This window comes from Parasteatoda tepidariorum, chromosome 9, assembly GCF_982258835.1.
Source record: "Parasteatoda tepidariorum strain Cologne lab strain chromosome 9, Ptep-v5.0, whole genome shotgun sequence".
NCBI lineage: Eukaryota > Metazoa > Arthropoda > Arachnida > Araneae > Theridiidae > Parasteatoda > Parasteatoda tepidariorum.
The window spans coordinates 70,394,821-70,422,115 of record NC_141763.1 but is presented as its reverse complement, the minus strand read 5'-3'; the positions used below and the strand labels follow the sequence as shown (position 1 = coordinate 70,422,115).

At 29.2% G+C, this 27,295-nt stretch overlaps 2 protein-coding genes and 2 long non-coding RNA genes across 4 annotated transcripts; 3 read left to right on the top strand and 1 right to left on the bottom strand.

The window, feature by feature from the left end:
* Window positions 1–2,215: 2,215 nt before the first annotated feature.
* Window positions 2,216–5,621, bottom strand: LOC147804237 (uncharacterized). Its single transcript, XR_015429314.1, has 2 exons — window positions 5,395–5,621; window positions 2,216–4,983 (listed from the first exon to the last, which is right to left on the bottom strand). It is a non-coding gene; the product is annotated as an uncharacterized LOC147804237 (long non-coding RNA).
* A 4,880-nt stretch (window positions 5,622–10,501) lies between these two features.
* LOC147804236 (uncharacterized) lies at window positions 10,502–13,108 on the top strand. Its single transcript, XM_087152097.1, has 2 exons — window positions 10,502–10,710; window positions 10,983–13,108. Exons 1-2 carry the CDS (start codon window positions 10,672–10,674, stop codon window positions 11,823–11,825), a joined length of 882 nt encoding a protein of 293 aa, XP_087008223.1. The 5' UTR covers window positions 10,502–10,671; the 3' UTR covers window positions 11,826–13,108.
* Window positions 13,109–14,447: 1,339 nt separating this feature from the next.
* Window positions 14,448–15,879, top strand: LOC147804235 (uncharacterized protein F54H12.2-like). Its single transcript, XM_087151466.1, has 3 exons — window positions 14,448–14,787; window positions 14,926–15,632; window positions 15,784–15,879. The coding sequence occupies exons 1-3, from the start codon at window positions 14,448–14,450 to the stop codon at window positions 15,877–15,879; spliced, it is 1,143 nt and encodes a 380-aa protein (XP_087007592.1).
* Window positions 15,880–20,982: 5,103 nt separating this feature from the next.
* On the top strand, window positions 20,983–24,477 carry LOC122271072 (uncharacterized). The gene is made up of 2 exons (XR_006226146.3): window positions 20,983–21,205; window positions 23,627–24,477. It is a non-coding gene; the product is annotated as an uncharacterized LOC122271072 (long non-coding RNA).
* The last annotated feature ends 2,818 nt before the right edge of the window (window positions 24,478–27,295 follow it).

Here is a 27,295-nt window from a genome sequence, read left to right as displayed (position 1 = left end):
AAGAAAGGTTGGAAAAACAAGTCTCAGCATGAATCAGTTAAGAGGCAATATTCAACTAAACAGTGAAAAAAACATCGCTCTTTTCTTTTTCTTCTCATTAATCATTGTTACATGACAACCCCTCTCTCCTTTTAAGCAAGTATGTCCATAACTGGAACAAGAAAACTTATTTTAATGTCACTCAAATCTTAGTTACGATGGTGTGAACAGATCGAAAGTATTCACTCTACGTGAAAAAGTTAAACTTAATGAAAGATAAGTTTTGTGTTAATAAAGATTTTCACATTAATTTCAGCTGCCCAAATCTACCTTCAGACGCAGTTTGGGAAACAAAAAAGAAATTTTTGAGGCTAGTCAGAGATGTCTTTGAAATGAAAGAAAATTCTAAAGTTGTCGACCATTAGCGTATAGTCATGGAATTGAATTGAATGTAGAGTTTAATGGTATAAAATCCAAATGTGGACATCCGTGCCAAACAATATGTTTATACATGTCAAAAATTAAAGGGCATACTTACTTATTTTCCATAAATAACATTAAACATTGATAAAATCATATAGAAATAATCAACGGAAATAATGGTCTAAAATCAGGTCAAAGTTAAAACATAATAAAATTATATTTGTAAGACATGTAAAATAGTGTAAAAGGAAGAATATCCTTCTAAAAGTGAATAAAATCATGAACAGAATAAAAGTTCCTACAATTTAAAATGCCAATAGCAGGTAAAAATGCAAAAGTGTTAGGATGATGAGAGTCCTCTAACAAATCTCCCATAGATAAAATAGAACTAACAAAAAAGGTAAGACGAGACGATGTCTGTTAAAACTCAGGGAAATGATTAAAATATGGTGAATCGGAAGTAAAACATTACAAGTGTTGCATTGAGGAGGAGGTTCCCCGATATCAAATGAAGATGGGTCAGTCTAGTATTCGAACCCAGGTATGATTAACATCTGCACTGCAGAGACGTGCAACAGGTAGTATAGTCATAGACGGAAGTACATTATACTTGTACATTGTACTGTCTTGATTCAAGATATTGCAATAGATATAAGAGATGCTGATGAAATTTACAAAGATATTGTCACAGAAAATTAAATAATAAATGAGTCACCAAAGACTTCCTATAATGATGAAACTATAGCCATTGTTTTTTTAAGGCAACACATTATCTCATCTGATATGGAACATGACTCCTTCAATATACTAGATCGCAATGAAAGAAAATCAGCAATTCTTGAGTGATTTTTTTTTAAATTTATTTTACTCTTATATTATTTTACTTTTATTATTCTAATCTATTTTTGTATGTATTGATGTTATTTGGGAAATAAAAAATAAAATTTATTAAACAATTCTAAATACACTAATATATTATATTGACATTCTAAAGCATGTGAAATTGTAGAGGGATATATTTTTCAAATTTTATTTTTTTATGAATTTTGTTTAAGATAAAATTTTTTTCTATTCTTCAAGGTCTAATCAAAGTTGTTAAATTGAGTCCAAGCAGGATTAATTTTTAATATTGAGCAAATTTCATTATCAGATGCTACAAACACTTTTCTGATTTAATCAAGGAAAGACTTAATTCTAGTTTTAACTCAGTTTTTTTCGGAAATAAAAAAAAAATATAATGATCATAAGTGAGTATATAGTCAAAATTACATTACAAAAAGAACACAAAAGTTTTTTCTTCTTTTGGTTTCAGTAAACTTAATCTTTGTTGGGGGTTTTTTTCTTTCTTTTCTTTTGGTAGCACTAAATGTAGCAAATCAACTTAATTCTATAAATTCTTTTTGTACATAAGTTTTTTTTTAAAAAAAAAAAACAAGATACAAAAATTTTAAAAAATTTTCTTAACCTATACGATGTTTTCCTATTAAGCCTTAAAAATACAAATATTTTTTATTATTAAAATAAACAGCCAATTTTAACTACAAACCAAGAACAAATTCATTAAAAATACTTTGAAAATATTTAATTTTTAATAATTTTACTTTGTTTATGCTTTTAATAATTGCAATTTTGATTGAAAAATATAAAGCATATATGTATACCATGAAATATGAATTTGTTAATTACATACATTATACAATTTTTCTCTCATAAATTATTGTAATATTCCTTACAAGGGCACTACATTGCACAAAAAAATAATTCAAGTAACACCATTCTGTTTCATTTTTATTAGTATATTAAAATTGTGTAGATTAAAATTGTGTAGATTAAAATTGGTATATTAGAATTGTGTAGATGTCAACCTAGAGAGTATAGCATAAAATTTCAAATTTTTAAAAAAATGTTCATATCAAATGCAAATAAATTATTATGCTCAACTTTGTGTGCAGCTTGTTGGACTACCGAAGCAGGGGTGCCATCCTCTCTGCAGAGGTTCAAAATTGTGACGGCATGTCTTCGGATCATCCTTAGGGATGTTTCCCAGACTGTCGTCAATAGCCTATTGCGACGTAAATGAACTACAACAGCAAATAAATTATTGGAGAACTTCCACAGCCTAAAATTAAATTATCCTCTCATAAATTGTTTGCATTTCAATTATATGAAATACCTGAGCACTTTTTTTTTATACTTTACAATTGTTTTATATGAATGAAAAAGAATTTGCAATGAAAGATTACTCCAGTGTTATGGCATCCTATTAAGGACAAGTTTGAGAAAGGTTTTGTAAAAACTATTTTTAGAAATTTTTATAATTTGAATTTGTTATTAAAATTGTGAAAGGAATATTTTCTGATTTCGAAGTAAAGATTTATAACCAAGTTTCGATTCTGGTTCGTAGAGGTTTCAGCCGCCAGCAAAGGTGAAATGAATGCATATGGCAACCCTTTAGCAAGTATTTGTGCCCTAACTTAAGTATAAGCATGTGCTTAATACTCAAGAATCAGGGCCGGATTAACCTATTGGCACACTAGGCACGTGCCTAGGGCGTACGAAATTCAGGGGCCTACGTAAAACTTGGGAGAAAAATTTTTTTTGACAAAAACAATTTAGCTTTAAAAACAACAAGTGTATTTTGCACAAAATTATGAAGACACAAATAAAAATATAATATTTTTCGGATAGAGCAGATAAAGTTCAGATAAAGATTGCAGATAAAGTTCGATAAACAAATTTGTAAATTAAAATCCATATTAATAAAAATGTTAAAAAAAATATGCAAGAAAATTTTTGTATATATTTTGTAAAGAGGGGAAGAGTGGGGGAAGGAGGGGAGGGCCCAAAAACGTCTATGCCTAGGGCCTACGAAAGGTATAATCCGGCTCTGTCAAGAATGTTTTCTGAATAAGGGTCTGAATTGCTTTTTTGTGAAAATAACTACAGAATACTTCGAAAGAATAAAAGGATTTGCTCTAAATACATACACTTTTCAAGCTCTTCTAAAGAAAGTTATGGAATTAAAATGTCCTAAATGAAATTAGGTTGTTTCTGAAAAATTCTAAGCTGAGTTGCTTTAATTCAGAAAAAATAAATCAAATTTAACTATTAAAGAAAAAAATTCATTGATCAATTTTAAGTTTAAATATAATTAACTTTAAGCACAGCATAGTAAAACAGATTTTACTGTACTATTTTATCTAAAAAGCAAGAAAAGTGCAATTATTTTTGGTATATTTTTAAATATCAAGAAGAGTAAAAACAATTATCAATATAGTTGTTTTCATGAAAAAAATTTTATATGAAGGCAATAAAAGCTCATCTGTATTTTCAAATATGCTCAGTAAGTTACACTATAATGCTATTTTTATAATCTACTTCAGTTGTATATATGTCTGTTATATTAATATTTTCATCCTAATTTTCTTCGTCTTAAAGAATAAAATATAAAAGAAACCTCATCCGACCCTATGTAGGGGTTCACAACCTGCAACAGTTTTTGAACAAAAATGAAAAAAAAAAAAATTTAAATAAAAAGGGGATATTTCTGTATTGTGATAAATCTCAACAACAACAATTGCCAAGGAGGCTAAAAGATTTTAAACTTGTAAATTTAAAAAGAAAAAAACATGTAAGTGTTTGTTTGAAGTGGTTACAAGTTATACTTTTTTAGTTGGTGTCGTTCTGTGATATTTTATTTTAGTCTCGGGACCACTGCCCGGAAGTTGCCAAATTTGACGATTACTCTGTCACAGCTTGATACAAAAATCACCCCAATAAAAAAATGGCTAAAACTTTGATTTGCACCTTTGAGCAACTAGTAGTGGGTTATTCGAAATTAACACTTATCTCTTATTCAATTTATATGAGTTGTGACCATTAAGACAGTCTCTTCAGCTTTGAATTAAAACTACCTAACTAAATTTAAAAAATTATATTAAATTAGTTTATTGTAGCCTAAGCAACATATTAAACATGTGAGAGCTGTCATTACAAATAAGATTATTAAACCAGAACATATACTAATAAGGAGACCTGAATAAAATATTAAAACTAGAATTTAAGTTATTATAAATAAATATTGATTGCAGATATTTCTTTATATGTCTACAATTATCAATAATATTCTCTTATATCATCTCTCTTTAATACTTTTTTATCTCTTAAATCTCTCATCAATATTTTTTTAAGACATCTAACCTGTCAACAATTTCAACAGCTTTGAAAAGAAATTTCTTAACAAATGAAGAATATTATAGACATTATTAATCAATAATTGCATCAACAATTTATTGATAAAATAGGTTAAATTGGTATATTAATACATTGTAAAAGTAGATCATTTATTTATATGGAGATGTATAGCAGCATAGTTGTAAGAATACAATTTTTTAAAAAAAGTTAAATATATTTAAATACTACTTTCTACAAAAAGCATATAATTAGACAAGAATTTTTTCCGAATAAAAGTTTAACTTTTAGTATAGAAATATTTTTTTTACTAAGCAGTCAAATTCACTTACCCTAATTCAACTCCAGGCAAAATTTTCTTCAACATCAAATTGCAATTTCAAATCAAATCTAGAAAATACAGATACAATTAACCATTGTAAAAGCAACATAAGTAACTATTTGCATATATAACAGACTGTAAATCCATACGAAATTTAAAAAGCAATCCGTTTCAATTACAGATGGTAAAATCATTCGTAATTTATGTAGCTACAGTGATTTAAGCATTTAATTGCGAAATCATCAGCTTATACTAGGATTGGATAGTAGATTTTTCTTTTTAATAGTAAGGTCTTCTGCTATAATATTCTCTTACCTAAACTCTAAGACCAGTGACCTTCTTATAGTTCGATTACAGCTTTGAATATTATCTTCCAACCCAAATTTAGAAAATTATAGATAACATTAATATTATAAGCAATATGATAAAATGAAATAATATTACAAATTACGGATTGTGAAAACGAAACTTATACTTACATGAAGATCCTACCACACCCAGACATCGTCAAAACTATTGCGAATCTGCGTAGTTGGCATAGAAAAGTTTTACGCTGCGCTCCAATTAAAAAATGTAGATGTATAACCAGTTCTTGGCCAAGAACCAGTTGATGTAAGACCGAAACAGGTGGATCTACGTCATCAACGAGGTCACTAGCTGTCCTCGTTCCAAACTTCGTTTCGAACTTTTGGCGAACAAGAAACAAGGGGCGCGCTCAAATGATCAGAAAGTCGGGTCCACAATCGTGGTTGCCGGGAGAAAAGTGTTGCAACAAGCAGACTCCTCAATTCTGCTTTTAACATGTAAAGTCTATGGCGGGCTTGTCATACTTTGAATCGATTTTTCTTGTTCAAGAATCGGAGTGATCAATTAAAAAAAAATACTAATAATTTTTTCAATCTTTCCTATCCACGAAAATGTAGGTTAATTTTTTTAATCTTTATTACTTTTCGTAATATTGCCTTTGAAACACAAGTCACTTTCTACCTTTGAGTAAGGGAGGAAGGCAACTTCCACCCCCAAGTTCACTAATCTTCTCGGTGGGAGGTCTTGCTCCCTTTTGAAAATCTTTTTCTCTCTCTGTCCTTCTGAAGAGAACGCTTTAAAAACAGATAGCTTTCTTTTTAGTTATAAACTTGTAATTTATTATGAAAATTATATTTGCTGATAATTCGTTCATTCTATATACATTTTATTTATTTAGAAGTAATAATTTTCTTGTTTTTATTCATTTTGAGAATGGAATTTATTTTTTAAATACATGATTCCCCTTTTTTTAAACTTTGTTTCCTGTTTTTTAGAGATGTTTCAGAATTAAAAAAATTAGCTGCTGAATAAAGTGAGATTAATTAAAATCGAATAAATGACGTAAAGATCTTCCAATATACTATAAAGCATCACAAAACTGCAGTTTTCCTTTTTTTTTAAAAAAAATATATCGTACACTCATTTGTATGTTTAAAAAAACATTTACATTAAAAAAATTTAAAAGGTTCCAATTTTTTCATTCCGTAAATAGTTTTAATTACTCCAATAGCTGGGATAGTATGTTTTTTCACGGTAAGGAAAAAAAATAGCTAGTACACAAGACCACATCATCCAAACATGAACAAGCACTTAACCCTGTTTTTAGGGCTTTAATGTAAATACACAAGAACACTAAAATATTATGAAATTTTCATTTTAATCAGCAAATGAAGAAAAATATGAAAATACACGCATGTATTGTAAAATTCTTTAAAAAAAAAAAAGGAAGTAAAAGAACATTAGTGGTCATAATTAATATTCACGAGAGAAAAATACAAACGGTATCAAAATATAATGAATCGATGCTTAGGAACGCAACACTGAAAATATTGAAACCAGTTTGATTGCCAGATGAAATAGAAAGAATGAGAAATGTGATTATTATAAACACCACGAAATTTCATCACGATAAATTAAAAAATAAAAATAAGCTGTAATACTTAGAGTTAAGCTACTCTTTATCACTTCAGACAGTCAAACTGGTTTTGATGTTTTCAGACCTGATTCCTTAGTTGATTCCCTGATCTGTAGTTCCTAATTAATACACTTTTTAAAACTTTTTTTTCGCAATATTCTAAAAATATATATTAAGAGTAGTAATTATGCAATATCTTATGTATTTAATAATGAGAAATTTTTCGAATTCATATTAAAAGTGTATAATGTAATTTTTATTCATAACTTTTTGCTAGAACAAAGTATGTAATCAATGTGTTATTTTAATTTGTGTGTTATAATGTGTTATAACAATGTGTTATTGATAAAATATAAATACCTTTTAACAAGCAAAAGCTGATAAATAAAATATATTCACTTTTTAATAAGTTATATTTTCTTTTATTCCTTTAAAATAAACTTCATATAAAACTGCGCTCTCAAAATATGCAGTTTAATAAATTTATAGTAAATAACTGCTTTAGATCAATAAGGAATTTATTTTGTATTATTGTTAAATAATATCTCTGGCGATAAGTTTTTAAAGTAACTATAACTGAGAGGAAATAATGTAAGTAAAAATGATGAATATGAGTTTGTGGGTGAAGTTTTAAATGTATCCGAGCTAAATTATTTGAATAAGTTAAGTGATATAATCGAAAACTAGATCTGTCTTAATATGATTTAAAATTTTGTGATAATTAAATCGAATAATTTTCAATTTTGATGTTTCAATTTGTTTGTGACAAATAACCCCGGTGTTTATTTTTTAAGATCGAATCATAATTCCAGTTCGGAGTTATTTATACAATAATAATTGTAGTTAGCAAAAGTAATAATTAAAATGAAGTGAGTTTTTACTGAAGGTTAATTTAGTTCATTCAAAGTGCGAAATTCAAATATTTAAGTCTAAATCAAATTTACATAGTAAGCAACCATATTTGCTTAAACAAACAATGGATTAAATGTTAACATAGTTTTTTAAAGTGGTAGAATTTAATTAGTTTCAAAACGGTGTAACAATCTTTAAAAAAAATTAATTAAAATTAAAAAAAGATTGTGAAAAATATTTGTATTTGAATTGTAATTGAAAGAAGAAAATTAAATGCGTAATAAAAAAATAAAATCTTGAACTCAAGGTTTTACTTTAACATAAAAAGTTTTAAAAATTAGCAAATCAATTTTAAAAAAATTAACAAACTTTATTTGATCTATAGAGAAAATATAAATTTATTTTTAATGTAGTTACTTTATATGAATTACTTTCATATGACTACATAGTAAAATTTTATAAATTTAAATACTCTGGTTATTATTAGTTCTTTAAATAATCAAATCAAAATAATAAACAATTCAAGATATAATTAGAAGAAGTGCATGTTAAATAAAATGATAAAACTATTTTGAAAATAAATAAAGCCGTTTTAGAGTTAAAAAAAAATATTTTTTAAGTTTTTCTTAGAAAGAGAAAAAGCATAATATAAGATGAAGAGTGAGTTTCTTCTGATATCTTTTGAAAGCTAGTTGACCCCCGCAGGTTGCAATCCCCCTTCTGTGACAGTGATTAGTTTCGGGTTACTTAACACACGCACCCCCACAAAAAATGTAGGGGAGACAGTGGAACGGGTTTTGGAGGTGCAATATATTTCGTCCCTTTTCGAACCTATCCTTACTGAAGGTTAGAATTGAAATGAAAAGGCCTCTTTAGGTATTCTTTGGCCAAGGTTTCGAACATAGGTTATGGTTTCCATGCTTTCGAACGGAGCAAACAATATGGCGTTTCTCATGTAGTTACAAGTGGGTCAACTAAATATTTGTGTTAAGAATTGCCACGAGGCGGCGCACATATCATATGACACATTATTATTCAGTTGCCATTCAACTCTAGAACACAGAACATCCCCCTGTTACTCAAAATGATCTTGTCAATTTTATGTTATTAAGTTTGTAAATAAATGTTTATGTTTGTAACAGTCCGCTATTAATTGATCAATATATCACGAACACTAAACAATTTGAATATATTAATATAGAGTCGAATTTAACCACTGAAATGGCAAAATAAGTGTTGCATATATTAATATTATGTTAATCTCTTTTTATGATATTAATTGGAGTAGCTTATTAATTGTAAATGATTATGAAAACTTGTTGTATATATGAGTGGGAGAATTTGTATTCAATATTTACCATATAAATTGTATTTATAATCTGGAAATCGGAAATTTGTGAATTTTATTATTTGGAAAATGTTATTTCTAATTTATGTTTAATTTTTCTTAAAATATGATGTATATTATATTAAATAAATTTTTTTTATAATATTGAGACAACTTGTTAATTGTAAATAATTCTGAAAATTTTAAAACAAATTAAAAAGTTATGTAAGGAGCATGTATAAAGTCAGATAAATTAGTGAAAATTATAAAACAATTAAGATGCACGTTTTTAAAATAGCTCAAATTTATTGGTAAACTTACTAAAATGATAGGAAGTAAAAAAAAAAAAAATTATAAAACTTAAACAAAAGTTTGAGAGTTGACAGGTCTTAAAACATATTTACAACCAATTAAACTGTAGGTATAAAAATAAATTTGGATAATAGTAGTATGTGGGGCACTATAGACACGGAAGTGACGTCATAGTCAACCGGAGCTTATTTCTGCCCCAACCGGAAGTTGCTTATTTCTGCCCACATACAGACCGGAAGTTGCTTATTTCTGCCCACATACAAACCGGAAGTTGCTTATTTCTGCCCACATACAAACCGGAAGTTGCTTATTTCTGCCCTCATACAAACCGGAAGTTGCTTATTTCTGCCCGCTTGCTTATTTCTGCCCGCCTGAAAATCGAAACTTCGTCTGCAGCGTCATGGGGAGCTTATTTCTTTTTTTTCTTAAGCCTAATATATTTTTAGTTTCGGTTTCTGTTTTTAATTTAGTTTCGTTTTTTAAATATTATTTAATTTATTAGTTTTTTGAGGGTGGCAACACTTATTATTTTAATATTAGTTTTTAAGGATGGCAACATTTAGAAACTTTGTTATTTGGGGGAGAAATTGTGTATTATGAAGTTATGACGTCATCTTTTATTACATAACACATAAATGATATCATGCTTTTGATCTAGTGGCGCCATCTATGTAGGAATAAAATGACTTTAAATCTATTTTAATATTTAAATCTGTTTTAATATTATTTATTAAATATAATTAAGGCTGAGGATCGAACTCGCGCCATTAAAAAGCCTTCGTGGGTCAGTAGTTGGATATCATAACCACTGACCCACGAATGCTTGGTTAGATATGTGTTAATAAGTTTAACTTTTGTATTTTGAACACGTGTATAAATAAAAACTGTTTGATAACGATATCATCCTACAGTTTAATCGATATAGTTTCACTTAACCTTTGATAGTTATTAAATAATTATTTCTGCCCCTCTTAATGTTATTATAACTTTCTCTGGATGGCAACGGTACTGACCATACACCTGTTTTGTGTGATAACACAACTACTGATTACAGAGTGAGTCATTCTGATAAGGTATAACAAGTTGGATCTTGGTCTATGACGTGTGTGTTGAATTCAGTTCCTTTCACTTGCGCTGGTAAGTAGTTAAGCATGTGACAGTTTCATATTTTTCTGATTGGCTGTTAAAGTTATACTTTCTTGGTTTGGCAACTAGAAGGATAGAGTGACTAAATTTCCTCCCCCTCTTATATTAGTATTTCACTTGTTGTTTCCCTGTTGTGTCTCGATTAAGTTTTTAAACTGTTTGATTCCCCGGGTCGTTATGGACGGATATTTAAAGAGAAAACATGTTGAAACTGAAGTAAGTACTATTGATTTCTTCGTAATTTACTATGCTTTTAAATTAATTGTTAATAGAATTGTTTTATTGTAATTTCTAGCATTAATTCTTTTTTAAGCAGAGCATGTGGCAAAACTTAGTTAACTTTAAAAATTCTTTAATATTATTTGAATCGAAAGGTATAATTAAGTTAAATTTAAAGCATAATTACATTCTGTTAATAGTTGTTACTTATTTTAAACGTTATTGTTGTTCTTGGTGACTCAAAAAAGTGTTTCTTTTTATTTTATTAGGATGAACCAAAGAGGAAAGGTTTGTTCCAGGAGGGAAACTTTCCAGAGTATTGCTATCCAATTGGTGAGGACTTATTCGTTTTGGCCAGCACGTATAACAAGAAATCAGCCATTCATATACGAAGGTTTAACAGATATGGAGACTCATACTATCCTTCAGGATATGGTATAACTCTACAGCCTGAACAGTATAATACTTGCTTCTGTCATGGTCCACCGACATGTATCTTCGGCATTGCAGACATCAACATGGCTTTGGAAGAGATCCCTCCTGCTAATCCCCGTGAAAAATTTTATGTGCTGATGAATGACGAGGGAAAGTATCTGCTAGTGGACGAATATACCTGCAGAAGTGGCCGCGTATACAAGCACGAGACGGAAATCAGTTTCAAACAGTGGAGAGAACTACAGAAGTGTCGAGATAGTGTGACATTCGGCTATATTAATTTAAAATACAGGTCCGTGGACTTTTTGAACATTTTTCAAGAATCCACCCATCAACAGTGTCCAGTGGTGCCAAAGAATTCAGACATCAACGAAGCGGGTCCTGTTATGAAAGATTGCCTGAAAATTGTGTTGTATAAACATATTGGACTGAAGAAAGGTCTGAAGCCAGTAGACAGATCTGCTGACTTTCTAGACCAGGTTGTGTGCAGTGTTCACGATTTCAATGAATCTTGTTTGGACTTACATGTGGAGAATATTGCTCTGGATTTTAATAATGAACTAAGTGAACGAAGGTTGTTTAGACAACCCCTTAAGGACTTTTTGTGTGAAGGTTTTTTAAAAGAAATCAAATTAGATACTTTATTAACTGCTGCTAAAAATGATTTTTGCAAATAAAATAACTTAAGTTTTAAAATATTTTGTTGTTATTTTTATATTTTGTAAAAATTACTGTGAACTTTTGTTTTCAGAGGAAACGAGATTTCTTTTTTTCAGCAGGCATGAATTTTCTTTTTCAAAATAATACTTTTTTCAGGTTCTTAAAATAGAAGAAGAAAAAATTATTGCTGCAATACAATAAGGAAAACTATTTTATACTTAAATAGGTATTATTATTTAATTTTATTGAAATTATTGTATACCGTTATTTTTTAAGAATGTTTATGAGAGTTAATTTTAACTGTTAGAAATAAAACTGTTATTAGAGAAAAAATATTTTTGAAATAGGTTATGGATCATTTACTTTCATCAGTTTATACGAAACCTGAACATCCAGGAAGTTTTGGAGGTGTAAATGCTATTTATAATTCTGTGAAAGGTAAAGTGAAGAAAAGTGACGTTAAGAAATGGTTAGAGACTAAAGATTCTTATACTTTGCATAAACCTGTGAGGCATAAATTTAAACGTAATAGAGTGATTGTTGGAGGTATAGATGAACAATTTCAAATTGATTTAGTTGACATGCAATCTTTAGCGAAATTTAATAATGGCTTCAAATATTTGTTAACTTGTATAGATTGTTTCTCAAAGTATGCGTGGGCTATTCCTATTAAAGACAAATCAGCCAAAAATGTATTGCCAGCTTTAAAAACTATTTTTAGAGAAAGAAAACCTGAGAAACTGCAATCAGATAAAGGAACAGAATTTACTAATAAACTTATACAGCAGTATCTTAAAAATTTAGGAGTTCATTTCTTTACAACGAATAATGAAACTAAATCAAGTATTGTTGAGAGGTTTAACCGTACTTTAAAAATGAAGATGTGGAAATACTTTACAGAATATAATACGAAAAAATATATTGACGTCATTTCTAAATTAATCCATAGTTATAATCATACCAAACACAGAAGTATAAAAATGGAACCAGCCTCAGTGAATATCGATAATCAAAAAGAAGTCTGGAATAATTTATATAGTGATAAGGTGAATATTGATAACCCTGTTTTTCAAGTAGGTGACACTGTTCGCATTAGTAAATCAAAACTTACATTTGAGAAAGGATATGAAAATAATTGGACTCGAGAATTATTTGTCATAGATAAAATAGTTCATCGAAATCCTGTAGTGTATAAATTGAAAGATTTAATGAATGAATCAATCGAAGGTACCTTTTATGCAGAAGAATTACAAAAAGTAGTCAACTCGGGCTATTATCCCGTAGAAAAAGTTATCAAAAAGAGAAAGAAAGGAGGAAGCACGGAATATTTTGTTAAGTTTCTAGGTTATCCTGAAAAGTTTAATGCCTGGGTGAGTGATATTCAAAAAGTATAAATAGTGAAACTTAACCTATGAAGACTCATTCTCAAAAATGTCTTTCTATGTGACGCTACCCTCTGATAGCTCCATGCAGTTTTTTCCTAACAACAAAATTTCCCATTTTAAGACGCAGTTACCGATACCAGTGGATTTAAGAGGTGAATGGGAAGTAGGCCTATCTGAAATCATCTATCCGCATTCTTGGCTGAACGTAAATGAAAATAACAATTATTTTCATTACAAGATAAATAATGGTAATATCATATCGACTGTTAAGCAAACAATTGATGTGGGCTGTTATGAATCAATGTTCGATATTGTATCAGCTATACAACTTGCTTTACCTAAAAATCCTAGTCGATTTACAATAAATTACAATAAAGCTACGAAACGAGTTAAAATTAACGCCGTTCAAGGTTGCAGCCTTCATTTAGAGAAGTTAGGCGAATTGTTAGGATTTCAACGAGATGCAGTCATTACGGGTAACCAGAAAAGCGAATTTGTGGCTGACGCATGGTCTAATTTTTCCGTTTTTTACGTCTACTCAGATTTAATTTCACCACAAATTGTCGGAGATACGCAAGCTCCTTTACTGCGGATCGTTCGAATAAAAGGATATGATGGTGAAACAATTAGCCAGTATTATGATAGACCTCAATACTTACCTTTAACGAGACACTCCTTTCAAACTATCCATGTGGAGCTCAGATTGAATTCAGGTGATTTCGTACCTTTTGAAAGTGGTAAAGTGATTATAGTTTTACATTTCCGCATGAGACAAATACTATAAATAGTACGATGCGTTTTTTGAATCATTCATTTGAAGAGAAGACGTCAAGATGAGTGTACCGTACGTTTGTTGTGCTGAAAAATTCGAAGATCATTATGCGAGTCAAATTGGCTCGGGTTTGCCCTATTATAAAGGTGTTAATTTCCAAAAGGGCTATGGACTTGGTGGTATATTTCGTCGATTATTTAGAGCAGCACTACCCTTTTTAGTAAGAGGTGGTAAAACTATTGGAAAAGAAGTTTTAAAAACAGGAACTCGAGTAGCATCTGATGTATTATCTGGAGAAAACTTTGAGGAAGCCGTCAAAACAAGAACTAAAGAAAGTGGAAAAAATCTAGCACGAAAAGCTATTGATAAAGTGCAGTCTATGGTCGGGAAAGGAAACTATAAAAGGAAGCGTAAGAAGCAAAAACGATTCATTTCATCTAAAGCACGCAAAGTGAGTGGACGTGATATTTTTGATCCATAAAATGGCATTTTTGTTGAAAGATTCTCCTGAGTGCGTAAAATCGGAATTGGAACTTTTTACTTTACCTGGAACTCAAACAGTTATTCAAGATGGTCAATGGATACAATTTCATCCTCTTTCTAACGTTTTTGATAATGCTCCCGTAGAGTTTCATGTCTCTGGAAGTGTAGAAGATTACATAGATCTCAGTCAAACACAATTGTATGTGAAAGCGAAAATAGTAAGAACGAACAATACAGCTATCACTAAAGATGATGTTATAGGACCTGTAAATTTATTTCTACATTCATTATTTTCTCAAGTAGATGTGTCTTTAAACGATCGTACAGTTTCCAATTCAAGTAATACCTATCCCTATAGGGCCTATATTGAAACTCTCCTAAACCATGGGTATGATAGCAAAACATCTCAATTAACTGCTGAGTTATTTTATAAAGATTCTGAGGATGGTTTAAATAAAAGAACTGCTTTTTTCAAAGAAAGCGCAACAGTGGACATGATTGGCTGCATTCATTCAGATTTATTTCATCAAGAACGTCTTTTACTCAATTTAGTGGATTTGAAAATAAAACTAATAAGAAGCAAACCAGAATTTTGTCTACAAGGATCTGAAGGATTTAAAGTAGTATTGGATCATGTCTCTTTATTCATTCGAAAAGTTCGTGTGAACCCTGGAGTGCTTCTTGGTCATGCTAAAGCACTCGAGAAAACAAGTGCAAAATACCCCATTAATCGAGTCCTATGCAAAGTGTATTCAATTCCTAAAGGGAGCATGTCTTTTATTCAAGATAATATATTTTCGGGTCAAATGCCTAAAAAGGTTATTATTGGTTGTGTAGATAATGAAGCTTTTCATGGAACATTGATAAAATCTCCTTTTGATTTTAAACATTTTGATTTAAATTTTATTGGAGTGTATGTAGATGGACAACCTGTCCCCCATAATCCATTGGAACTCAACTTTTCACAAAATCAATACATTCGTGCCTATCAAACTTTATTTGATGGAACGGAACGAATGGGTCAAGATAGAGGAATATTTATTTCCAGAGAAGACTACAGTAACGGAAATACATTATTTGGATTTAATCTCTCCCCAGATCTATGTTCAGGAGAACATTTAAATCTGATTAAGCATAGCAATTTGAGATTAGAACTGAAATTTGCCAAATCACTGGAAAAAACAGTATGCGTTATCGTTTTTGCCGAATTTGAAAATTTGATTGAAATTAACAAGTCAAGAAATATTTTATTCGACTTCGGAAATTGAAGAATGGATGGATTGCAACTATTCTATATTTTATCGCAAGATAAGATAACAACACCTTACTTTCAAGGCGTATATTCAAGAGATACGCTTCCGAGTCTCCGAGAAAACACATGTGCTATCACGAATTCAGATGACTCATCACAACCTGGAACTCACTGGCTAGCGTTATTTGTGAATGATCAAAGACAGTTAGAGTTTTATGACTCATATGGGAAACCTCCCGGATTTTACAACGTGAATACCGCTTCCTACACGGACGTACTATGGAATTCCAAGGTGTTTCAATCACCTACATCCAATGTATGTGGACAATATTGTATTTACTTTTTACTCAAACGCTGTCAAGGCTATTCTCTGTATCATATTTCAAATCAATTATATGTAAATGATTTTCAGATGTATCAATTTGTAAAGAAAAAATATGGTGTAAGATTTGTGTTTAGAAAATAAAAAAGGAATGAAACTAAATCTAGTGTCTCTCATGTCATTATTATAAAATTTTACATTTAAATATTGTTATGTAGGCAATAGTGTAACATTTTTAATTCTTTTTAACAAAATTTTCAGAAAATATTTTTATTATTGAGGAAAACTTTCTATCTTTTATGAAAATATTTGTTTTTTGCAAAAAATTTTCTCTTTTAAGATAATATTTTTTTGTTTTTGTAAAAATATTTCAAACGTTTTAACAAAATTTTTCTATCTTTTAAGAAAACAGTATGTTTTTACACAAAAATTTTTTATTTTAAGAAAATATTTTTACTTTTTGTTAAAAATTTGCTAGTTTCGTAAAAATATTTCAAACTTTTTAACAAAACTTTCTAATATTTCAGAAAATATTTTTATTTTTATAAAAAAATTTCTATCTTTTAAGAAAATATTTATGTTTTTGCAAAAAGAGAATGTCCAGTTTTTCAGAAAATTCTATCCCTCTTTCTAAAACTTTTTGTATTAATTAATAAAGGGTGAAATTTTTCCTTGATAATATAAACTTTTTCACCTGTGAAAAAAATGATCAATAAAGACAAAATACATTTTAATAAAATAAATAAAATTTTATTCAAAGTTTCACCCAAGCACTTCTGCGGGCATACATCATAGGTTTCTTAACAATTTTATTTTTACTATACAATTTTTTATTTACATCTAAATGTGATGGTAATTGAATATCATTTAATGTTTTTAAAAATACATTTCTCCCCACTGGAGCTGATTTTCTATTTCGCAAAAAGTCATTGATAAGATTTACTATATTACTTCCAGGAACAGTTTTATCTTCATGAATAATTTCACCTTTAGAGTTCCAAAGGAGAGATTCATTATTTTTTAAGAATTGATACATATCTTTAGCTTTTTCTTGAAATCGAACTGGAACAGCAGTTAGAATTTTTCCCTCCAAGTCTTCAGTTTCTTTTTTGATATTTGAAGAGATCTCTTCTGCAGACTCTACTAGAGGATTGTCTATGTTCGTAATTTCCTCATGATCGATTTGAGGTTCTGGTTTTTTCGGTCTCGAAATTGAAAAGTGCGTATACTTCTGCAATATTTGTAAATACAGAGTTGCTTTCTCGTCATCTGCTAAGTCCTTTTTCTGTAGAATATTCTTCATTTGTTGATCCAATTGTGATAAGTGTTCCGCTACTTGTACTCTATCCTCCGGAACCAACACAAATTTCTTACTGTACTCCATGATTTAAAGAAGTAATCACAGAAATAGCTGCAGGTAATAAAAATGATAAAAATCCTTCTCCTTTCTGTACAAGAATTTTTTTCTTCTTATACAATGGCAATTTCTTCTTAGAAAGTTTTCTTAAACTTTCTTTATGAGGAGCTAGTTTATTTTTCTGAGATTTCGTGAGTGGTATATTACCACACAATACATTCAATACACACTCACACAAAGTTTTTATTTCACTTTTTGAACACTTTTTTAAAAGAGACTTGCAATGTTTAGTTTTAGAGATCAATTTCATGAGCTCTAATGTTCGCTCATTACATACGGACATCTTACTTTCAAATGATTTGAATTTCGAGTGTCTGTCCTATTTATAGGTGTTGATAAAAGTTGAAAACCTTCAAAAACAATGGTTAAAGTTGTCATCTAATTTCCTTGAAATTCACAGTTGAAATGAAATTATCGAGGTTGGTACACATAATAAGTATCTCCAGGAAACATACCAGTACGCATGCGTAAAGATTCTTCCGTATCACACTTTAAATCAATAAGTAAATAACCATAGGGTTTTGATGTGGCATCAGCATAACATTCTTGAAAAAAATTAACTTTACGAGGGTACAATTGACGTCCTAAATGTGTAATTTGCGATTGATCTCTTCGATTCTTAAATAATACAAGATAATGAGCATTTAAGGATATTTCTCTCATTTCCTTTCCTTTATGAAAAATGTTTTGAACCACAAAAATAATGCTAAGAGATTTATGATGGGAAAATTTTGTAAATAATTTCGTCAATTGAGGATCATTTCCCAATTCACTCATGAGATCATCAATCACAATTAATGCATCTGAATATTGATTCAAATCGGAGGGAAGTCCTTCTTGAAAAACAACATTAGGCATCTCATCATATAATTTTTGATAAACGCCATAACACCATACCACATGTTTTGGAAAAGGATGGATCATTTGGTTTTCAATCACATTTTTTATGAAATAACTTTTACCACTACCTGTTGGACCTGCGAGGACAGCTGTAAAGGGATGTTTGAACTTCAAAAGATCCATGATGAATGAAAAACTTTACTCTCGCCACCTCTATTTATCGTTATCTCTTATCACCACATGATGAGTTCAATCCTCAGCATTAATTATATTTAAATTAAATAATAAAATAGATTTAAAGTTATTTTATCTCTAACATTCCCACACAGATGGCGCAGCTAGAGTTAAAATAAGATATCATGCATTTATTATGTTATAATTAACACGTGTATGGTCAGTACCGTTGCCATCCAGAGAAAGTTATAATAACATTAAGAAGGGCAGAAATAATTATTTAATAACTATCAAAGGTTAAGTGAAACTATATCGATTAAACTGTAGGATGATATCGTTATCAAACAGTTTTTATTTATACACGTGTTCAAAATACAAAAGTTAAACTTATTAACACATATCTAACCAAGCATTCGTGGGTCAGTGGTTATGATATCCAACTACTGACCCACGAAGGCTTTTTAATGGCGCGAGTTCGATCCTCAGCCTTAATTATATTTAATAAATAATATTAAAACAGATTTAAATATTAAAATAGATTTAAAGTCATTTTATTCCTACATAGATGGCGCCACTAGATCAAAAGCATGATATCATTTATGTGTTATGTAATAAAAGATGACGTCATAACTTCATAATACACAATTTCTCCCCCAAATAACAAAGTTTCTAAATGTTGCCATCCTTAAAAACTAATATTAAAATAATAAGTGTTGCCACCCTCAAAAAACTAATAAATTAAATAATATTTAAAAAACGAAACTAAATTAAAAACAGAAACCGAAACTAAAAATATATTAGGCTTAAGAAAAAAAAGAAATAAGCTCCCCATGACGCTGCAGACGAAGTTTCGATTTTCAGGCGGGCAGAAATAAGCAAGCGGGCAGAAATAAGCAACTTCCGGTTTGTATGAGGGCCGAAATAAGCAACTTCCGGTTTGTATGTGGGCAGAAATAAGCAACTTCCGGTTGGGGCAGAAATAAGCTCCGGTTGACTATGACGTCACTTCCGTGTCTATAGTGCCCCACATACTACTGATAATGGTGACTTGAATGTTACGTTCAACTTAAGCTAAAGCACTGTAACAAATAAAATATTAAAGTTATACTTTTTTAGTTGGTTTCGTTCTGTGATATTTTATTTTAGTCTCGGGACCACTGCCCGGAAGTTGCCAAATTTGACGATTACTCTGTCACAGCTTGATACAAAAATCTCCCCAATAAAAAAAATTGTTAAAACTTTGATTTGCACCTTTGAGCAACTAGTAGTGGGTTATTCAAAATTAACTATCTCTTATTCAATTTATATGAGTTGTGACCATTAAGACAGTCTCTTCAGCTTTGAATTAAAACTTCCTAACTAAATTTAAAAAATTATATTTAATTAGTTTATTGTAGCCTAAGCAACATATTAAACATGTGAGAGCTGTCATTACAAATAAGATTATTAAACCAGAACATATACTAATAAGGAGACCTGAATAAAATATTAAAACTAGAATTTAAGTTATTGTATTGATTGCAGATATTTCTTTATATGTCTACAATTATCAATAACATTCTCTTATATCATCTCTCTTTAATACTTTTTTATCTCTTATATCTCTCATCAAAATCTCAAATCAATATTAAGTTTTCTCTTAAATCTCTCATCAATATTTTTTTAAGACATCTAACCTGTCAACAATTTCAACAGCTTTGAAAAGAAATTTCTTAACAAATGAAGAATATTATAGACATTATTAATCAATAATTGCATCAACAATTTATTGATAAAATAGGTTAAATTGGTATATTAATACATTGTAAAAGTAGATCATTTATTTATATGGAGATGTATAGCAGCATAGTTGTAAGAATACAATTTTTTAAAAAAAGTTAAATATATTTAAATACTACTTTCTACAAAAAGCATATAATTAGACAAGAATTTTTTCCGAATAAAAGTTTAACTTTTAGTATAGAAATATTTTTTTACTAAGCAGTCAAATTTACTTACCCTAATTCAAGTCCAGGCAAAATTTTCTTCAACATCAAATTGCAATTTCAAATCAAATCTAGAAAATACATATACAATTAACCATTGTAAAAGCAACATAAGTAACTATTCGCATAAATAACAGATTGAAAATCCATACGAAATTTAAAAAGCAATCCGTTTCAATTACAGATGGTAAAATCATTCGTAATTTATGTAGCTACAGTGATTTAAGCATTTAATTGCGAAATCATCAGCTTAGACTAGAATTGTATAGTAGATTTTTTCTTTTTAATAGTAAGTCTTCTGCTATAATATTCTCTTACCTAAACTCTAAGACCAGTGACCTTCCTATAGTTCGATTACAGCTTTGAATATTATCTTCCTACCCAAATTTAGAAAATTATAGATAACATTAATATTATAAGCAATATGATAAAATGAAATAATATTACAAATTTCGGATTGTGCAAAGGAAACTTATCGCCACAACTATAGCGAAAATGCGTTGTTGTAGTGTAGATGTATGTAGAGGGGGGGTTGACACGATCAAAGTACTTTGATCTAAGTAAGCGCGCAATCAAAGTAAGTCATAAAAGTAAAGTTGATCAAAGTAAGCGCGCGCATTCACCAGTAGGGAAATATTTTTAGGGAAATGTGACGATTTAGAAGAAGATGTTTTTGTTTACAGGGAATATGTTTATTTTGAACCTTTCTTTCAAGAAATCTAGACGTACTGTACTAATAGGATTTGAAAACTTCTCTATATTATCGGGTAAGTGAGAATTTCTTCGTTTATAATCAACTATATGTGCTTTTAAAATGAATATTACGTTTTCTATTTTAAATACTACTAATTATATCACATACTAATATACGTTATACTAATGTATATATGGTATAGTTGTGTAGTTAATAGATTATTCGAAGTATTTCTGAACTGAATAATCTGAAATAAACACAAAATATGTATTCCATTCCTAATAGTTCATTTATTCCCGATCCGTTTGTGTATTAATAATTTTTATTAAAGTTTATAAAATATTTAGTTAAACTTTTTTTCAGCTCTATCATTTTATAGTACCTATAATTTATTGCTTAACTTTTATTACTGTGTAGATATTAATACAGATTATTTTCTGTCAAAATTTTACATAGGTAATTGTTGTTTTTGGTTACTTTCTGTCTATATTTAATTAAAGAAAAATTGCTTACAGATAAAATTTTGTGTCATGATAAGTGTGGAATTTTAAAAACATGAAGATCCATATGTCTCATTTAGGAATTAGATTAGTTGTCAATTCTATATTACAATTCAGCCATTTTAAATTCAGCCATTCTAGCTTAATATTAAGATCTTTTTTTATTGGTTTGATCTTTTTATATTGGTTTGATACAAATTTGCTTGAGAATTTTAAAATGTCTGTTTGTTTGACTTTATCTTTTTTGCCAAATGTCTTATGTTTTATTTAACCAGATACACACTAGCTTACTTGACACTAAAATTGTTTCATACAAAGAATATCTTATTTCCATGTATAATAATTTAAAATTATTCATGAGTTATTTTCATGAGAATTTTATCTTGATGAACTATAGAAAGTTTTGTTGTTGAATAAAAATGTTTAATATTTCTTTAGTCAACTTCATTTTGGACTGTTTGTGATGCTTTATGCTATGCTACAGTTATTAAATTGAAATCCTATGGACTTACTTTTATTTCTATTTACTTATGTAATAGAATAGTAAATTTTTTTTTGTTCAAAGTTACATTATTTGCTCTAAGAAAGAGCAAAAAAAATTTTCTTTTTGGAAACATATGATATGCAAAATCTTAAATAATTTGATTCAAATGTGCTAGTTTTACGAACTTTACAATACTTAATATATACAGTGTGTTCTCTAAATACCGCTTTTGATGTGTATTTTTATAATCCTTATCTAAAAGGAAAACAAAAAGTGTGTATGTTACAATTAGTATAAAAGTATGGGGAAAACATATGCACTATTGAAATCTGACTATTTACAGTTAAAAAATGTAGATGTTCTTAACATCAAAAGAGGTTTAATTGGGTGTTGAAACTTGAAGATGTGTTTTTTATACAGTCAAATGTGTCTTGTTGTATATTTCTTTTGTCTTCCAGAAAAGTGATTTGTCATTTTTCGACTGTGTTTTTTTTTTCCTTCTTTAAATACTAATTCGCTAATACTAATTTTTTGATAAGGTATTTGAAAAGACATATTAAGAGCAATTCTCATGAAATACCACATATATAGCCTATGTCTCATTGTGCTCATCAAATTCAAGTTTTGTCAAAGTAAATTTACACTTTTAATCTATGGATTTTATAAATATTGTTTTAATATTAATGAAGAGTTGATACTAATTTTGTTACTTGATTGCTAACTTCATTCTCCTCAAAAATATACAAATTGGAAGTTACAGTCAGCACAATTCAAGTGCTCATTAATAGGCAATTTATTTTTCAGCCGTAGGAAGTTATTTCTTTTCAAATTTAGTAAAGTAGAAACTTTGTGTATTTTGAGCATAGTTTAAATTTGTTTATTATTTTTTCTAAATGAATATTCAATAAGGACAGTTTAATTTTATGTGGTGTAGACCATTTTGAAACACTACTATTACTTTTAAACAATTTTACTGAAATATATTAAAAAATTCAGAATTTTTTTATGTTTGAAATTGTGTTAGAATTTTGTGTAAATTTTAAGGGGGAGTAGTCGAAGTTGTATTAGGAAAAAATTTGATATTATTAGTTGATTGTATTAGGAGAAGTTGATGGCGTAGCAAATGTTAATCACTAATTCCATAGAAGACACTAAAAAATCGAATGATAATAATGTTTTGTTTTTTTTTTAAATAACGGCAGGCACTGAACTTTTCGTTCCTCGCCATAGAAGATGCCGTAATTGTTACTCATTTAGCGTTACCCTGTGGGCGCCTGTGAACCAAAGTTTCACGGAGGCGACCAACGTTACCCACGCCATACTGCCACATACCCGTTCATAGGGTGGGCCACATTCACACAACAGAAGATATATCACACAACAGGCCGGCATGATAATAATGTAATATAACAGTATAAAAAAATTAAATCAATTGTAAAGAAAAGATTTATTAACCTTTTATTTATTTATTTATTTTTTCAAATATTTTTTTTTTTTTTATCTCTTACAGGTTGGCAGAATTTATTCTTCGTCTCCTCTTCTGCATTTAAAATAACCTGCATTATATCACAGCCGGAAATAATTACAAGCTTTCATTTTCTAAAAACCATAAACAGAAGTAAAAAGAGCAGTAGTGAAAGTGTTCAGAGAAAAATGTTTTGACCTTAGGGAGCTTTCATAATCATTTATAACTTTTTATCTTAATTTACTTAATTACCTTGATTAATCTTAATCTTATCAGGACTTTTATAATCTTAATTATGTATTAGTTATTTTTGTTCTAAAAATTTTTGGGGGTTATTGTGGTAGCAATTTTTTAAAAAAAAAATTCTTGTACTGGATCTTTCATTGGGTTAATAACATTTTACTATGGCCTATTCAAAATTGTTATACAAAAGTTTTTAACTATATTTTCTAAACATTAAATCTGAGGAAATTTGCTATTATATATTCTTTGTAGATTAAAATTCAAATTATATTTTTATTATTAAACAGTTCAAGATTCTTTCTTTAAATGTAAACTTCTTCTAATTGTTTTATATTGTAAAATTTTAATGTTGGTACTGCATAATGTATATGCATGTTACATAAAATATTTATAAATCTTTGGGACAGTTTTCTTCAATCTTTTTGTTCTTATTCTCTTCTTTTTAAGTACTAGAAATTAGTCAAAATTGTTTATGGCTGAGAGCTTATAAATTTCTTCATTCATAGTTTCAGTGTATTCCATTAAAATTATTTCCTTAAACTAATATGTTTAATTTACTATAAAAATTATTTCATTCAATTTAATATATTGTTCTTTCCCATTTCAATTGATTTGTAATCCAATGATGTTTTTACCAATAAAATTTTTTAAACTAAGAACTATTGCTTGTATGTTGCAAAAAAATAAAATTGGATTTCAGTGGAGTTGTATAATAAATTTTATAAATAGTATATTTTTCTGTATTAGATGTAAAAGGTTTCAGCATGCAAAATTTATAGAAATCAATACTTTTCTTGAAGTAAATGATACTCTATAAATAACAATAATAAACGATGTAGGAATCAAATAGCAAATGCCTAAAGTTATTGAGTATCAAAGAATGTTTCTAGATCTTTCTGGAAGCTTTTTCTAAAGTTGCTAAAGTTTCTCGGCAAATATCACTGAAATCCAAATTTATTTACATTTATTGAAGCAGTCTTTTTGCTTTAACTATTTTAATTCATAATTTAAAATCAACAAGTCCAATAGATTACCAGTAGGACCAGGTTTTACTTTTGATATATGGCGAGGGATGTCAGAGAAGAATGATGAAAAATTAAAGTTTATTTATGTATAATTTATTTTTAGAAAAAGAAAAAATTTTTAAACCCTATATCTATTTACAATATCAGTTGTTAAAAAAATTGGCTTTAAAAGAGCATGATATAGCATAAGATTTTTTGTAATGAGTTTGATAATAATTATTACAAAATAATAGCTTGCATAAGGAATATAAATCGAAAAACTTGTTTGAGTAAATTAACATTCTTTAATGATGATGGTAACAAGTGGTGTATATATAACACAATAAAAACAAAAAAGATTACGAGAATAACAAAGAAAATAAGAAAAAATAATAGCTTTATTTGCTACACAAAAGTTGCAAGTACATAGAATTACTAAAATGCGTCAAAAATACAGAGAGAAAAATATAATAAAAATTCATGAATAAAGAAACTATTAAATGAGAAGAAAAAATTTAATACGTAAAAAAGAACACATTATTATTATAAAGAATAAATTAAAAAGCCGGAAAACAAAAACAATGAAAAAATATGATATATATTTTTGTTTTCCGACTTTTTAAATATTTAAAACTATTTTAACCCAATTAATTTGAATAATTAAACCAGTAAAGGTATAAGAAGATTAATGGAAACTCCTTTAGTGCTTCAAAAGCAATTAAACTGGTTTTGATATTCTAATTTTTGCATACATAGTGATTTAAAAATGTGTATTTGTCATTTTATTTAAGACATATTTCAAAGTAAAGCTATTACTCATATGCGAATAAGGGCGGTATTTTTTTAAATTTTGAATAAAATTATAATAGCCACCAAGGTAGACCATTTAGTGGAGAAAGAAAAGACATACAGATGGAAAAATGCACATTCTAATACCAACAAAAGATAATTTGACTCCTGTGCCCTTTGCATTCAAAGTGTGAAACCCGCATCAGAAACTAAATAAGAAAGAAATATGGAAGGCTACCAGCACTTGGGTGCTTTATTTACATCACTCATATGCGAATAAGGGCGGTATTTTTTTAAATTTTGAATAAAATTATAATAGCCACCAAGGTTGACCATTTATTGGAGAAAGAAAAGACATACAGATAGAAAAATGCACATTCTAATACCAACAAAAGATAATTCAACTCCTGTGCCCTTTGCACTCAAAGTGTGAAACCAACACCTCCTAGAAGTAGAAAGGCCTCAGCACGGATCAATTTAGTAGTCCGATGTGACGAAGTTAACTGCGCAGTAGACGAAAAATAAGAAAGATGTCATTACGTTAGGGGTGCTAAGCTGCGCAGCGATTGAAAATATAAAACATGTCATTACGTTTGGACTACTAAGGGATATTTATGGTAACCCGTGCTGAGGCCTGTTCTTTCTAGGAGGTGTTGGTGAAACCCGCATCAGAAACTAAATAAGAAGGAAATATGGAAGGCTACCAGCACTTGGGTGCTTTATTTACATCACACAGCAGCTGCACAATGGGCGACGATCTGGGAAACATTCCTGAGAATGATCCGTAGACATACCATCGAAATTTTGATCCTCCGCAGAGGGGATGGCTCCCCTGCTTTAGTAGCCCGACAATCTGCTCGCGAAGTCGAGCACTTTACTGTAGAACATTTTAACGAGGACCAATACCGCTCGCCCTGGGTCCCTACGCAGGCTGCTCAAAGTGGTCAATCCACCCGTTTGATGACCGGAGCCAGTGATGCTTGATTGAGGTATTCTACTGGAAACTGTGTCTTTACGATCAGTCCACAGCGGGACTACTAGCACAAGTATTGTACAGAATGTAATGGAAATGGTTCCTCAGAGATCGCTAGCACAATATTCAAAATTACGATTTATGTGACACTCCAAATTCACCTGCTATTTTTCATACAGTGAGAATGGGCTTGAGAAATAATTATTTTGAATTTTTTCTGCGATTAACTTGATTGTAACCGCGAACGTCAGGTTAGGATCGAGCTTTCTCACCCCACGAGACTGGAAAAGTTCTATTTCACGCATCTTTGAAATTGACCCTTATCATTATTAGAATCCTCTTAGGGAAATACGTCATAGATAACAATCAATTACCGATACCCACAATTTGCACAATTATCGCTGTTTGAATCAAAGTAGAAATTAAAGTTGAACATCCGTCAAAGTAAATTACGTCACATCAAAGTTAGAGACAATTACAAATACAGGGAACTTTTTAAATATTTATTTAATTTCAAAAACAATAATTTTCCTCTTTTCATTAATATAATCACAGGGTTGGTTAAGCTGCTTATATCAATGGCTAATAAAATATGATTTTATTTTTTAAACTTCATTAAATAATTTTAAAATTCGAATGAATTTTAAAAGCACACAGGCCGAGATTATTCATTTGATATATCATACTCTCAACAACAGTGCGTGA

Bases quoted from the DNA above. Each gene is read 5' to 3' on its own strand.
- LOC147804236 (XM_087152097.1), top strand. From the start codon at position 10,672: ATGGACGGATATTTAAAGAGAAAACATGTTGAAACTGAA. The intron at 10,711-10,982 runs GTAAGTACTATT...TTATTTTATTAG, and splicing joins GAAAACATGTTGAAACTGAA to GATGAACCAAAGAGGAAAGG.
- LOC147804235 (XM_087151466.1), top strand. From the start codon at position 14,448: ATGGCATTTTTGTTGAAAGATTCTCCTGAGTGCGTAAAATCGGAATTG. The intron at 14,788-14,925 runs GTAATACCTATC...CTTTTTTCAAAG, and splicing joins TCGTACAGTTTCCAATTCAA to AAAGCGCAACAGTGGACATG. The intron at 15,633-15,783 runs GTATGCGTTATC...CTTACTTTCAAG, and splicing joins CCAAATCACTGGAAAAAACA to GCGTATATTCAAGAGATACG.